Here is a 12,317-nt window from a genome sequence, read left to right on the forward strand (position 1 = left end):
GCTCTTCTGAGACCCAGGTGATGGCATGCCAGGGAACAAACGTGCTTTCTGTGCAGGCCGAATGATGTCCCCGTGGAATTCTTTCCAAGCCTTCGGTGTAAACCATGTGTGGACGATGGAGAGCACTTGGCCGGGCCTCCCTGGGAGATTTACGGGCACAAGGATACCCTGTGCCTTCTTGTTATCCGTAATTCTTGGTAAAGAAATTCCCGAGGAACAGTAAGCTCAGGTAACGCCCCACAGAGACATTTATTAATCTTGTCATTCTGCAGAATGGTGAGAATTGTAATTAAGGGACGGGGGACCCTCCTTGTGAGAAGGACAGACAGACACTTATAACCAAGGGGATGTGGACGGAGGTTCCGGCCCATCAGCCAGTGACTTTTGACTAAGAGGTGTGTCAGCCAGAGCGTCATGGGTGGAATTTATTTTGTACGAACTGCCTTTATTTTGCTGTTTTCCCCCCAAAATTGCTAACACCAATTAAGCTGCTCTTGGAAAAGCACAAAACAAAAACCTAATGGTTTTGGCTGGAATTTCAAATTGGTGGACATGCTGTACTAACCAGGAAACAGAGCAACCTGAGAGTAAATGAGCCCCCCGTGTCCCCATCCAGGGTCGGTGGGTGCACTATAGCTGGTGTAGACTTCATTACACAACTGCTGTGGACATTTTATGAACAATCTGAGTCTGCTTTAGACACTTGTGGGCACAGATTTGGAGAGAGGTTCTGATTTAGGAGACTCAGGGGAACAGGCTCGACACGAGAACAGAATCCTCTTCGTGGCTTTGTGGTCCAGCTGTGCGGCCTCGGGCTGAGTTCTCCCAGTGTTGAGTTTCTTCCAGAGAGGACCTACCCAGGGTGCAAGGAGATCAGAGTTTCAAAATGACACAGTCTCCGAGAAAAAAAAATGCATAAAAACAATATCAACAATGACATTAAAAATCCCTTTCTTAGCGACCACTTTGCAGCCTTCCAGGCGCGCGGAGGGACGTGGCAGCGGGGCCGGTGCCCACCTCTCTGTGCTACCCCGCACCTCGGCTGCACGACAGTGGCTCTCACAAGACTGGCAGGCTTGCAGCACAACAGGTGGCCAGCCTCGGAGAGCTTGCCACCCATGGAAATAGCAGGCCCTATATTAAGTAAATGACCCCGAGGTGCTCGATTAAGTCAGTTACTAAAAGTGGTTCTGACTTGCCGTCGGCCCAAGGAAGCGGGGCCGTGCCCTCGCCCCCTTTTCGGGTGATGAACCAGCCTGAGTGTTTACAAACGTCTCCTGGAGGTTTGCTCTCGGACACGTGGAGGAGTCAGAGCCTCGATGTCTGAAGAGGACGCCTGCGTGGTTCCCGGCCGTAACTGACATCATTCCTCATCGGGGGAAATGCTCTCCCGCATCCGCCAGGCCTTCTCCAGATTCTATGGGGCACTTCTAGTAAGTACCTTGGCTTCCGTTCTTAAAGAGCCCTTTGGAATGTGCAGTACTTTCTTTTCAAGACGGTCCCCAATCCTATTTGGAAGCCAAGCCGGCCAGCCACTTAGGTAATGATTTTTTCAAGGTCATGCATGACATTTGTAAACCTTTTTTTTCCCGTCTCTTCTTATTTGACTTAACGTGAAACTTAGGGTATGATTTTTTAAACATTCACTTTTCTCATTTTTTCTTCTTTTGGGTCCAATCTCATTCTCCTTTATGTCTATCTTCCTTTCAATTTTGACTTGCAGAAGCGTCCCGTTCTGAGAGCAGACGCTCTGTCTCCTGTTACTTGATCCTGTTCTTGACTTTGCTGCAGTTCAGGTGCTCCTGCGTGTCTCTGCACAGGTTCTGGTCACTGGGCTGTGTGCTTGCAAGGGACGCCCCTGTGGTTTCTTTCCAGTGAGGGGTGATTTCAGTCTTTGTGGAGCTTGAACACCAGGTGGCCTGGGGGCAGCTGTGTCCATTTCTCTTCTGTTTCTCTCATACTTCTTCTCTCCACTTTCCTTTGTCTTTCTCTCCTTATTTCATCCCACTTTTCTCCTTTTCCTCCCTATGCTTCCTTCCCTGAGACAGCGAGTGCTGGGAGGGTGGCTCTCGGCCGGGAGGTGGGGTCCTCGTCCCGGGCCTGCTCTGTGGGACTCGGTCTCAAGGACCCTCGTGTCTCCAGTTCCTCCTCTCAGATGCCATCTGATGTAATTGCACCTTGGCTGATTTGCAGCTCTTTTCCCCCAGCGCGGGAGGCCCTGTCTTGTTACTGATACCAGACGAAGGGGATGATTTTGATTGGCCCCACTGAGCGCGGTGAACACGGCAGGGGAGCGTCCTCCCAGCCTTGTGTGATCCTTGCTCTTCTGTTCTAATCTGTGGACAAGTAGGTAATGACATAAGTAAACGCCAGAAATGTGCTGAGCACTGCTCTTTGCAATGTGCCTCCTGTCCTTCTGAGCATCAGCTGTTTAGATGGGGTCCTTAGAAACGGTCCCGTCCCTTGTGTGTCGCGCACATGTTGGTGTGAGTGGTGGGTACAGATGGAATGTGGAGTCCAGTGAGTGCCACAGTTAGGAAAGCGTCACCGAGAGGGTCAGGCCTCTCTGGGCCCCGCAGGGCTGAAGGTATCGAGAGGGGACACTGGCTGAGCGCCTGTGCCCCGGGGGACGCGGAGGCGGGAGGGAGCGCAGTGTGGGCGCAGCGAGAGCAGTGGGTCGCGGGGACGGGGAGGCGTGTGCAGGTGGCCCACAGCACAGCTATCTGGGGGACGTCAGCCTGGCAGGTCTCATGCTGGATCACAGGGGAGAGATGGAAACAGGAGGTCTTTCTGCAGGTGGTTAGGGTAAGCGGGTCGTAAGCAAGGCCCGAGCTGGCCGGGCTCGGTGAAAGTGGTAGGAAAGACAGGATCTGAACGGGCCGCCGGGGCCCATCCTGACAGTGTCCGAGTGCGGACGGGACCTGAGGACGGGCCTCCCCCCACGGGGTTTTCTTGTCTTAATTCCAGTGACCGTCGCATGTCACAGCCACATACATTCATATCACGAGAGACCGCAGGCTTCCCAAATTGAACCGGTGACACCTGGATCTGGTTATATTTTAAAACCACCAAGAAAATACATAAACTGTGTGCTGTTGATGATTACAGATGCTGTACACTGTGACCAAGTAAACCCGCTATTTATTTAATGTTTTCAATTAACAAATGTTCTTTATAAAACACAACCCTGGAGATGCGCAAGCCAGACGGAAAGGCTCGCGAGTGTCTGTCCGTGGCAGGAGCGCTCAGAGACGACCCTGACGGTGGGAAGAGCCTCTGCGTGTCTTCCCGCAGCACATGCACACAAGACATTCACATCTGAAGCGAGGACTTGCCGTAGAGAGGAGCAGCGCCTGCTATATGGGGCATGTGTGCCCATTTTATAGGTGAGGAAACTGAGGCTTCTCCAGAGGAAGGGACTTGCTCAGTTACCCAGACACTAGTGAAACCAGAGTGCAGCCCATGCAGGGCAGCCACAGGGCAGAGACCCCCAGGCAGCTCAGCCCCCTCGAGGCACCCCCGCCTCCCACATAGAGGGGATCCCACAGGTCGAGGAGCCACGTCCACACATCCGGAGATGCTGCCCTCACGATGGCAGAGCCGGGGGTGGCATGCACCTTCTGACACTTGGCAGGTGTTCCCCCTTTTAAGGGCCTGAGACCGTCAAAGCCGTGTGTGGCTGTCACAGCAGAATTCCAGCAGCCAAGGCCCATCAGTGTCTGGTTTCCCGACACACCTAGGGGGAACCGATTGTCTTTCTGAGTTGGCGGGTCTGTTTCTGCGCCAGCCCTGGGGCTGGGATGCTCTGGGTCCCGGAGCAGAGTCTGCGGAAAGGGAAGGTTTTGCCCTGGATACACTTCACACATCACGTAGGACCCTCGGACAGAGGCCTCTGCGGCTCCAACAGTGGAGCTCACGACGGGCGTGGGGCTGTGAGGTGACCAAGGGCGGGAGGGGTCCCCGACCGGGGCTGTCGCATCCGTGGGCAGCAGGGATGTGGAGCTTCTCGCCTTCATCCTCCTCCCTCCACTCCCAGCGCGGACCTTCCCCAGACAGGCCGCCTCGTGGGGAGGGATGTGCTCAGAGCTCTCGGCCGGCAGCAAGGCTGGGGGCGGCGGAGAGGCTGGTAGCCCCACCCCAACTTCCTGTCCATCAACCTGGAGGCAGAATACCAGCCTGGCAGGTGGCTCCCCTGGTCACGGCCGCCTTCTGCCGCGTGAGGCGCCCTCCAGAGCACATGGACGCCCGCCCTCCCAGCAAACTGCCCCGAGAGCTGGCCTCAGCCCCTCGCAGGGGAGGCCTGGCAGGTGCCGGCTTCTTGAGCTACAGGCGGACAGGTTTGTTCAGAGGTGCCAAATATTGGCCTAGGAACTATGGGGGGGTATTTAAATGAACTTATTCACAAAATAGAAAGAGACTCACAGACATAGTAACAGACACAGACATAGAAAACAAACTCATGGTTGTCAGAGGAAGGGAGGCGGTAAATTAGGAATTCAGGATTAACATACACACGGTACTATATATAAAATAGATGAACAACAAGGACCTACCGTATAATCCAGGGAACTCTACTCAATACTCTGTAATAACCTATAAGGGAAAAGAATCTGAAAAAGAATAGATATATATGTATGTGTATAACTGAATCACTGTGCTGTATGCCTGAAACTAATGTGATATTGTAAATCAACTATACTTCAGTTTAAAAAAGTGGATGTTGGATATTGTCTGATGCCTTTCAGCATCCAAGAATATGAAAAAAAAAAAATGCATAAGGCTTCTCACAGCTGAAACGGTTGCACCTGCTGCCCATGCCTGTCCTGTGGGTCTGTCCGGCCCGCCCGGGGGCGATGCGGCAGCAGGAAGGGTCTGATCTGGGAGAGGAACCGGGAACCAAGAGGTGGAACCAGCCCAGCTCAACGTGACCTCTGCTCTCCTTGGCAGGTTTCTTTACTTGCTCATTCAAGTAGATGGTTATTGTTTTTCATACAGTGCCCGTTGTTTTCCTCTTTTCCTTGTCAGGCTGAGGGGACACACGTATGCACGGCAGGGCGCTCAGAGGTCTGCACCGCAGATTCCCTGAAAACATCAGGATCTCTGTGCTCAATCCCAGGTGCCCGGGTTTGAGTATCTCTTCCTGTGAATTCAGATGTGAATTCTGTGTGCAGAAGGGGAGCCAGTCCTTCTACATAGGAGAAATAGTGTAAACTCGTGTAGTAGGTGAGGGACCAAGCGTTGGGAAACCAGCGGTTTTACGGCATGAGGTTCTTAGGGCGGCAGCCTTTCATACCCAGAGTGGGGTCTGGGGCCAGCGCTGATCCCGGCTGGCCTTACACGGGCGAAGAGGAACGTGGCTTTAGAGGCTGCCTTGGGTGGAGCCTGGTTACGTTTCGTTGGTTCCAGTTGTTTGGACTGAAGAAAGTGAAAGGTATCTCTACTCAGCTGGGGTGTTTTGCTTCCATCCAGAGGTCGGTGGGCAGAGCCCCTTTCCCAGGAAATGGGGGTCATTTGACAGAAGCGGCCGAGGTGAGACGCTGGCCGTTCAGCAGCTGCATCTTTGAGAAACAGTTGCTGCCTGAGGCCGTGGGCAGAGGGGCCCTTTCTCCCCAGACGGAGCTGAGCCGGCAAATGTCGGGGGACCGTGGCCATGAGATGGTGATGGGAAGTGACCGCGTGTGGTGTCGCGGATGGAGGCACACGCGGCTCCGGGCTGTGTCTAGGTGCCAGGTGCTGGCAAACGTGGCAAACGTGTTCCCTGTTTCCAGAACCCGGGCTCTGCTCCCCGATGAGATGAGTGAGCTTTTCTGAGCAGTGGCGACGGTGGGGGGAGGGAATGGGAAGGGAAGGTCCGGAGCCAGGAGAGGTGGGCGTCCCGTGAGCGGAGGTCTCGGAGCAGCGGGTCGGGATCTGCAGCTGGAGGGACAGGGTGCCGTCAGGGCACTGTTCCCAGGGCCAGTCCCGTGTGCGGAGACAGGTGCACAGCCCAGGGTTCATTCCTCCCCGTGTCCCTGGAGTCACACTCCCTCTGTGCACCCCGTGGATTTGAGGGTCTTCCTTTGTCTTTGGCCGCCACCTTGAAGGGGTCCGTTCTGCATCGTGAGCCCTTATCTGCTTACTGGGGGTTACACCTAGATTCTCTTGACCTCCTGGGGCTCAGGTGTGCGTGGGTGTGCAGGTGTGTGCAGCTGCGTGCGTGCAGGTGTGCACGGGAGCTGACCCACGGCTCACGCCCCTGGGATCCCTGATCCCAGCGCTGGTCCATTTCCTCTCCACCTTTCAGTTCCGACCTCCCTCCCACAGCTGCCGTGACAAATGTGTTCTCGCCCCAGGTCTCTCCCTAATTCACTGATTCCGTGATATTAGCAAAGCCAGTTAAGCTCCTTAGACCTTAGGTTTTATGTCTGGAAAGTGAAGTTGGGGTAAAATCCAAGGATCTATTCTTTTAATTGAGGGATAGTTGATTTAGAATATTGTGTTAGTTTCAGGGATACATAACAGCGATTTGGGCTTCTTGCAGATATATTCCATTATAGGTTATTACCAGATATCAGGTATAATTCCCTGTGCTACACAATAGGTCCTTGTTGCTTAGAGATCTGAAATTATGATTCCGTGATTAAAAGTTTGCCACGTGCCAGGCACTGTTCTAAGTGCCTTCCACGTGATAATTCATCTACTGCTGGTAATTCTTAGGAGGGCCACGCAATTGCTATCCCATTTTACAGATGAGGAAACCAAGGTGTGAGACCAAGTGTTTATCGTGAGCGTGTGGGTGGGTGTACAACTGCTCCCAAGCTCACCTCACGTGCAGGATTGCATTGGGCAGCCGACCTGGGCGTTTCCTCCACGCAGCGCACAGCTGCGGTTCTCCTCTGTCGCCCCAGCTCCACTCTCCCAGCCTTGGCTGCGCCTCTGCTGCCCAGGTGTCACACCACCGTGTGCCCTCGATGAGCTGTCTTTCTTCCCTCAAAACCTGGTGGTGATAAACTGCTTCCGCCCTTTGCTGAGCGGCCACGAGTGGACACGCGGACTTGGGACCAGGGGTCCTCATCGCTGGCCTCGCCGGGAGCCCCTGCCCTCCGCAGGGGTGTGGCTCATGTGCGGGAACGCGGTCCCCAGGCAGGGACGTTGGGGGTGAGGGTGCAGCCACCCCACCCGCTGGCCCCGTGTCCCTGAGGCGCAGCGGGTCCACCAGACGCAGATGCAGACACGGCTCCTTTTCAACCCCCCCGACTTCCTGATGCACAGCTTTGGGGAGCAGGGGCGATGGGCCCAGGCTTCTGAAGGATAGGCAGAGAAGGAGAAAGACCACACCCACCATCTCTCAGGAGATCCAGGAATCCTACCGCATCTTCCTCCTCCAGAGACCCCCATCCTCTGTACCCCAGCCTGGACTCCTCCACCCACAATGCACACCCCTCCTGGCTAAGCCCAGGCCTGGCAGCCCCTCTCTCCTGCCTTGAGTCCTCCCCCCCACCTCCCCCCACCTCCACCACCCCCTCCCACCTTCCTCGCCCCACCCCCCTCCCATCCAATTCCTCCCCCACCAGGAAGCAGAGCCGCTGTGCTGGCCCACCTCCTCCCAAGCTGGGAGGTCCAGACTGGTGATGAACCCCTCCTCCAGGCTAACGGGGCCCTCCCCGTGCAGGCCGGGAGCCTTGGTCGTGAGCCCACACGCAGTGTGAGAGCAATTCTGGTGGACACGGTTATGCGCGGCTGTGCTCACGTCGGGACAAACCCCGATAGCGTTTCACGCTGGGCGACGTCCGTGAGCCGCTGCCGCTTGCCCGGAGGCAGTGCTGTGCCTTCTTTCAACGTCCCCAAATGTAATTTGTTTGAACATTCTGTGTTTGCCGTTCGGCACAGAAAATCAACGTCTCACGAGCCACATCTGAGCAAATAAAAGTGATTGGATTCACGCAATCCAAAGAATCCAGTAAACTGTCTTCACGGAAAAACAAATGTGGTGACGTCAGATGGACACCAACAGTTTCAGAAAATTTCTTAAGAAACTCTTTTCCCTCCAAACCACCTCCTCCTTTTTCTTCACATTTAGTGGCAGGAAATCCCCGTGCCTCTGCGGGTGTGGCCGTGACTCCCACGGAGGGACGCCCGAGGTCCGGAAGAGGGCCGCAGCCGCTCCTCTTTCAGGAATGACTGTTGCAATAGCCCCAATTTACCCTCAGTGGGAGTGGTTCTTACCGTCAAGCACTTGAGCATCTAACTGTCGGGTGCAGTTCCCAGCTTCGCTTCCCTGGTCTGGAAGGTGGGCACAGGGAGGGTACCTGCCTCTCAGCCTGAGGCCGGGCTCTGATGAGGTGAGGCGGGGAAGCGGTCACCTCTGCTCTGCATACAGCAGGCCCTCGGCATGGCATGGGGGGCGCGGTTGTGACGACCGGCTGTCACATCATCAGAGATGGTGGGAGCAGGCGGGGGAGGGGAGGACCGCGTGGCTGTGCTGCTGTGTCTGTGGCCTGGAGCAGCTGTGGGGAGACGTGTGGGGGGTGCAGCGACGTGGCCCCTTTCCTCTCTTCTACACGGGGTGTTCCAGCTGCACGGGGGAGGCCTGCTGTCACCTGACCTGCAGCCGCCTCTCGCGCCGGACCAGGTCCTTCCCTGTGTGTCCCGGGACCTGACGGCCACCCCTGATGGGGGAGGTGGGAGCGCCGTGCCAGCCAGCACGCACACCACGCTCGTGTCGGCACCCGTGTCGGCAGGGGTCACCCCACAAGGACGGAGGAGCCCCCACGGCAGAGATGCGAAGATGAACGCGCGTGCTGCCTGCACGGGGCACTCAGCTGGACTGAAGGAACCCACGTAGATGTTGTGGAAAAACAGATGAGAGACGTATAACCTAGGGCAGTCAAGGCAGGCTTCCTGGAAGAAGCAGCGAGTCTCACAGGAGAACTAGGCTGGCCAAGGGAGGCAGAGGGGAGGGCACGCAGGCTGTGGCACAAAGGGCCGTGGGTGCGCCGGCGTCTGGGGCAGATGACGGGCTGCAGGGCGTGGTGCGTGCTGGGTGGGGTTTATCTGTACTTCTCCTGAATGACCCAAAGCTGGGGAGGGAGCCCGAGGCTGGGGGTCTTTCCACTCTGGGTCTAGCCGCCGAGGGAGGAGGGGCGGGAGCCCAGTGATGGAAGTGACCAGGGCATCACCGTCCCCGCAGCCCTCGGACTCCTTCCATCCTCCCACACGAGCATGTGTGCCTGTGCTCAAAGCCCCGTGAGCATCTCCACAGCGCTGCCCGCTGCTGGGGCCGCGGGGGAGGCCCTGGGGGGCAGGGGCCGCTACCCCACACCGACATCTCCCCTCCCCAGAACTCCTCTTGGGAAACAAGTTGAGTGGTTTGAGGGAAAGCATCTGATAAATGGTCACGCTGGGAGTGAAGCTGCTGGGGGCTGGGGGTCCCTGGGTCCTCTGGGACCGGCAGCAGCAGCGAGACCCCAGCTCTGCCTGGGAGGGTTACGGGCCCTCGGTCTCCACACAGCGGGGTGACAAGACCCCCTCATAGACTCACTTGTTCCCCAGGTTTCTTGCAGGACATGTGGGGCTGCTGGTGCAAGGTGGAATTCGGGCTCTGGAATCCGTTGCTGTGAACCCCGGTGGGCTCTGGGCCTGGGTGTAGGAGAAGCTCGTGGGAAGGAGCAGGGACCTTGTGCTGCGGGATGCCTGAGGCCAGTCTGGGGGCAGATCCCGCACCAAGAGCCTCCCCCGACCTCTTGCTGTTCATTCCTGCACCAGCGTGCTGGGTCACGGTCTGGGCTGGGCCTGGGGAGGGGGGCGGGGCGGCGGACGAGGGGGCGCGGAAGTGGTGCTGGCTCCGGCCCTCTAAGCCCAGGTTTCCATCCTGCAAGGTCCAAGGCTCCCAGATGCTTTCTCCCTCTGTGGTTCTCCATCGGGGACTCTCCAGTGGCATTTCTGTGACACAGTGATTTCCCTGACAGGGATGCACTGCTGGGAAAAGGGACCTTTGCTGATTAATTAATGGAGGGGACTGTTTTAGTTCTGAATCGTCCTTTGATGAATCATTGATTTATTACAAATGAAACAACACTATGTGACCACTTAAGTAATTAGGTAAATTGAAAACAAATCGTCCACTCTGGGACCAGTTGAAACATTTCCCATCTCTGGGATGGAGGGAAAGACTAGGAAGCAGACATTTCATTGCTGTTTACTTGTTGCTGGGTTTGGAGAATGTTGTTTCCTTTCTTGACTTTTCAATGCTTTCTCCTAATTAAGAGAACGTAAGTGCATATGATTTATAAATTAAAACCTTCTGAGGCTTTAGACATCTGCGATCTGCAATCATGTGTATGTACAGAGAGGCGATGCTAATCGTGGTTGAGGCTGCGTTTGCTGCTGTGTTCAGCTTTGCCTCTGCGGCCGCGGTGCTGACAACAGAGTCCCTCCCTGGAGCACCCGGCATGTGACGCCGGCCTTGGTGACCTCGGGCTGGCTTCACCAGACCAGCGACTGGACCAGATGTCCACCTGCTGCCTGACCTTCCTTCCCATCATCCCTCACTTTTCTCATTTATCTTCTCACTTTTAAAATAGAGTGATTTGTCTGTAAAGAACATGCTGATAAAAGTTAGAGCTCATGTGACTGGAGGTCTTACAAGCAACATCACTTACAGAAGGGAGTGCAAGTCTTAGGACGCGATGGAACCACAGCTGTGTTTTTTCTTGAAGTTGGAGGTCAGAACGTTCTGGGGACAGAATGACACGGCCATGGTTTTGCTGGGTCGGGGCAGGGGGGCGGCTTAGTTTTGGTTTCCGACTTGGTTTCAGGGTGTCTGGTGAGTCGTCTTGTCCTGGGTGTGAAAGCCCCGCGTCTCCTTGTGTCCCACGCGGGTTTCTTCTTGGGACCCCATTTATTCCACAGCTGGTCACGGAGCCCCCACTCTCTCTCACGCCGCGGCAGACTCTGGGGGAGCCTCGGGGGCCCCACAGCTCTGCCCCACCCCCCTGGAGCTCACCCCGCCGCCCCCCGTCCCCGGGCCCTCCCAGCCTCGCCTGCTCAGGGCCAGCGCCTTGGAGGCTGCGGGAGCTCTGGGCCCCGACCGAGGCCAGGTGAGCCGGGTGTCCGCCCCGAGCGCTGACATTCAGTGGCCTTTCAGCACCGGTGCTTTATTAAATTAACGAGCGTGAAAGGAGAACTAAGCAGTACATGTGCCTTTATTTTTAATTGAGCGTTTATGTTCCCCAATTTATTAATGAAGGAAAAGGAGAAGCTGGTACATTTTATTACATAGAATTATTCAGTGGAAATTTATTTGAAATGTATCCCCTGGGTAAATTGCCCACAGGTTAAACGTAAAAGCAGCATCCGAAAACCCTGAGAACTCTACTTAAGGCTGAGCAAAATTTCACAAACACTGTGCTGCGTGGCCATTTTTCTCATAGTCTGATTTATCATCCTAAGACTTGAGCCTAAGCCCTTGTCCTAAGAAAATGGCCTGGTGGGAGCCGAGAGACACTCAGGAGGAACTGAGGGCAGGGTTCCCTCCCAGGGCCTCTAGCCGGGGGCCCTGGAGGGTCGGGGGTGTCAGGGCCCCAGCCTCAGCTCCTGGGCATCAGGGTGGGGCTTGTGTCTCTGAGAGAGAGGCCACCAGGAGCAGCTCTGGGGCCGAAACTGAGCAGAAGCGCAGTCCTGGGACCTGGAGTCTCGTGCAGAGGGGGCTGAGGCCGGGAGACACCCAGGCACGGTTTCCCCTTCGGTGCCCAGAATCCCGGGCGCAGTCAGCAGAAAGAAGGCCCAGCCCTCCTGGGGTGCAGGCCAGCACCGGGCGGCGGGCGGAAGAGAAGAAATGAGGGCAGTCCTGCCAGGTGGGGATGCTGAGCGGGGCTGCTGACGGGGGGCTTGGCCCCTGTGTCAAGACAGAGCTTGGAACTGGGGCTTGGCTTCCAGAGGACAATGATTCGTGTATAGTGTTTCCTCCCAGGCCGGCGGGAATGCCTCATCTCGCTCCGGAAATGAGGGCCGTTTGTGTTAGGGAGGGGGAACGTCAGGCGGGCCGCCCACTGGCTCTTTCTGTCTTGGAGGGTGGCGTCTATGTCTTGTCCTCAGATGATTCTTCAAAAGGCAGTGTTTTCTGCTACGGAGCCTTGTTTATACGTCTTCGAATTTGTCCGAATCTGGGTTGATATTTCATGGACTAGATCCTTTTGCTCCTGCTTTAATGGTCACTCCCTTTCTCCCTCTGGCTTCTTTCTTTCACTCCTTTCCTGTCTCTGGTCTTAACTGCGGAACAAAGGCTTCCTTAGAGCAGAAACGGATAAAGAGAGACCAAGGAGACAAGTGACTGATGG

The 12,317-nt window shown here is 55.9% G+C and overlaps 1 protein-coding gene across 1 annotated transcript in view; it reads left to right on the forward strand.

Annotated features, from left to right (window-relative positions):
- The first annotated feature begins 1,200 nt into the window (after positions 1 to 1,200).
- Positions 1,201 to 12,317, forward strand: part of RPS6KA2 (ribosomal protein S6 kinase A2) — a 212,553-nt gene continuing 201,436 nt past the window's right edge. Inside the window, exon 1 of the mRNA XM_057739541.1 lies at positions 1,201 to 1,433. Within this exon, the coding sequence (XP_057595524.1) occupies positions 1,383 to 1,433 (51 nt within the window). The 5' untranslated portion in view covers positions 1,201 to 1,382. The remainder of the gene's footprint in view (positions 1,434 to 12,317) is intronic.

Source organism: Hippopotamus amphibius, chromosome 6 (genome assembly GCF_030028045.1).
Source record: "Hippopotamus amphibius kiboko isolate mHipAmp2 chromosome 6, mHipAmp2.hap2, whole genome shotgun sequence".
NCBI lineage: Eukaryota > Metazoa > Chordata > Mammalia > Artiodactyla > Hippopotamidae > Hippopotamus > Hippopotamus amphibius.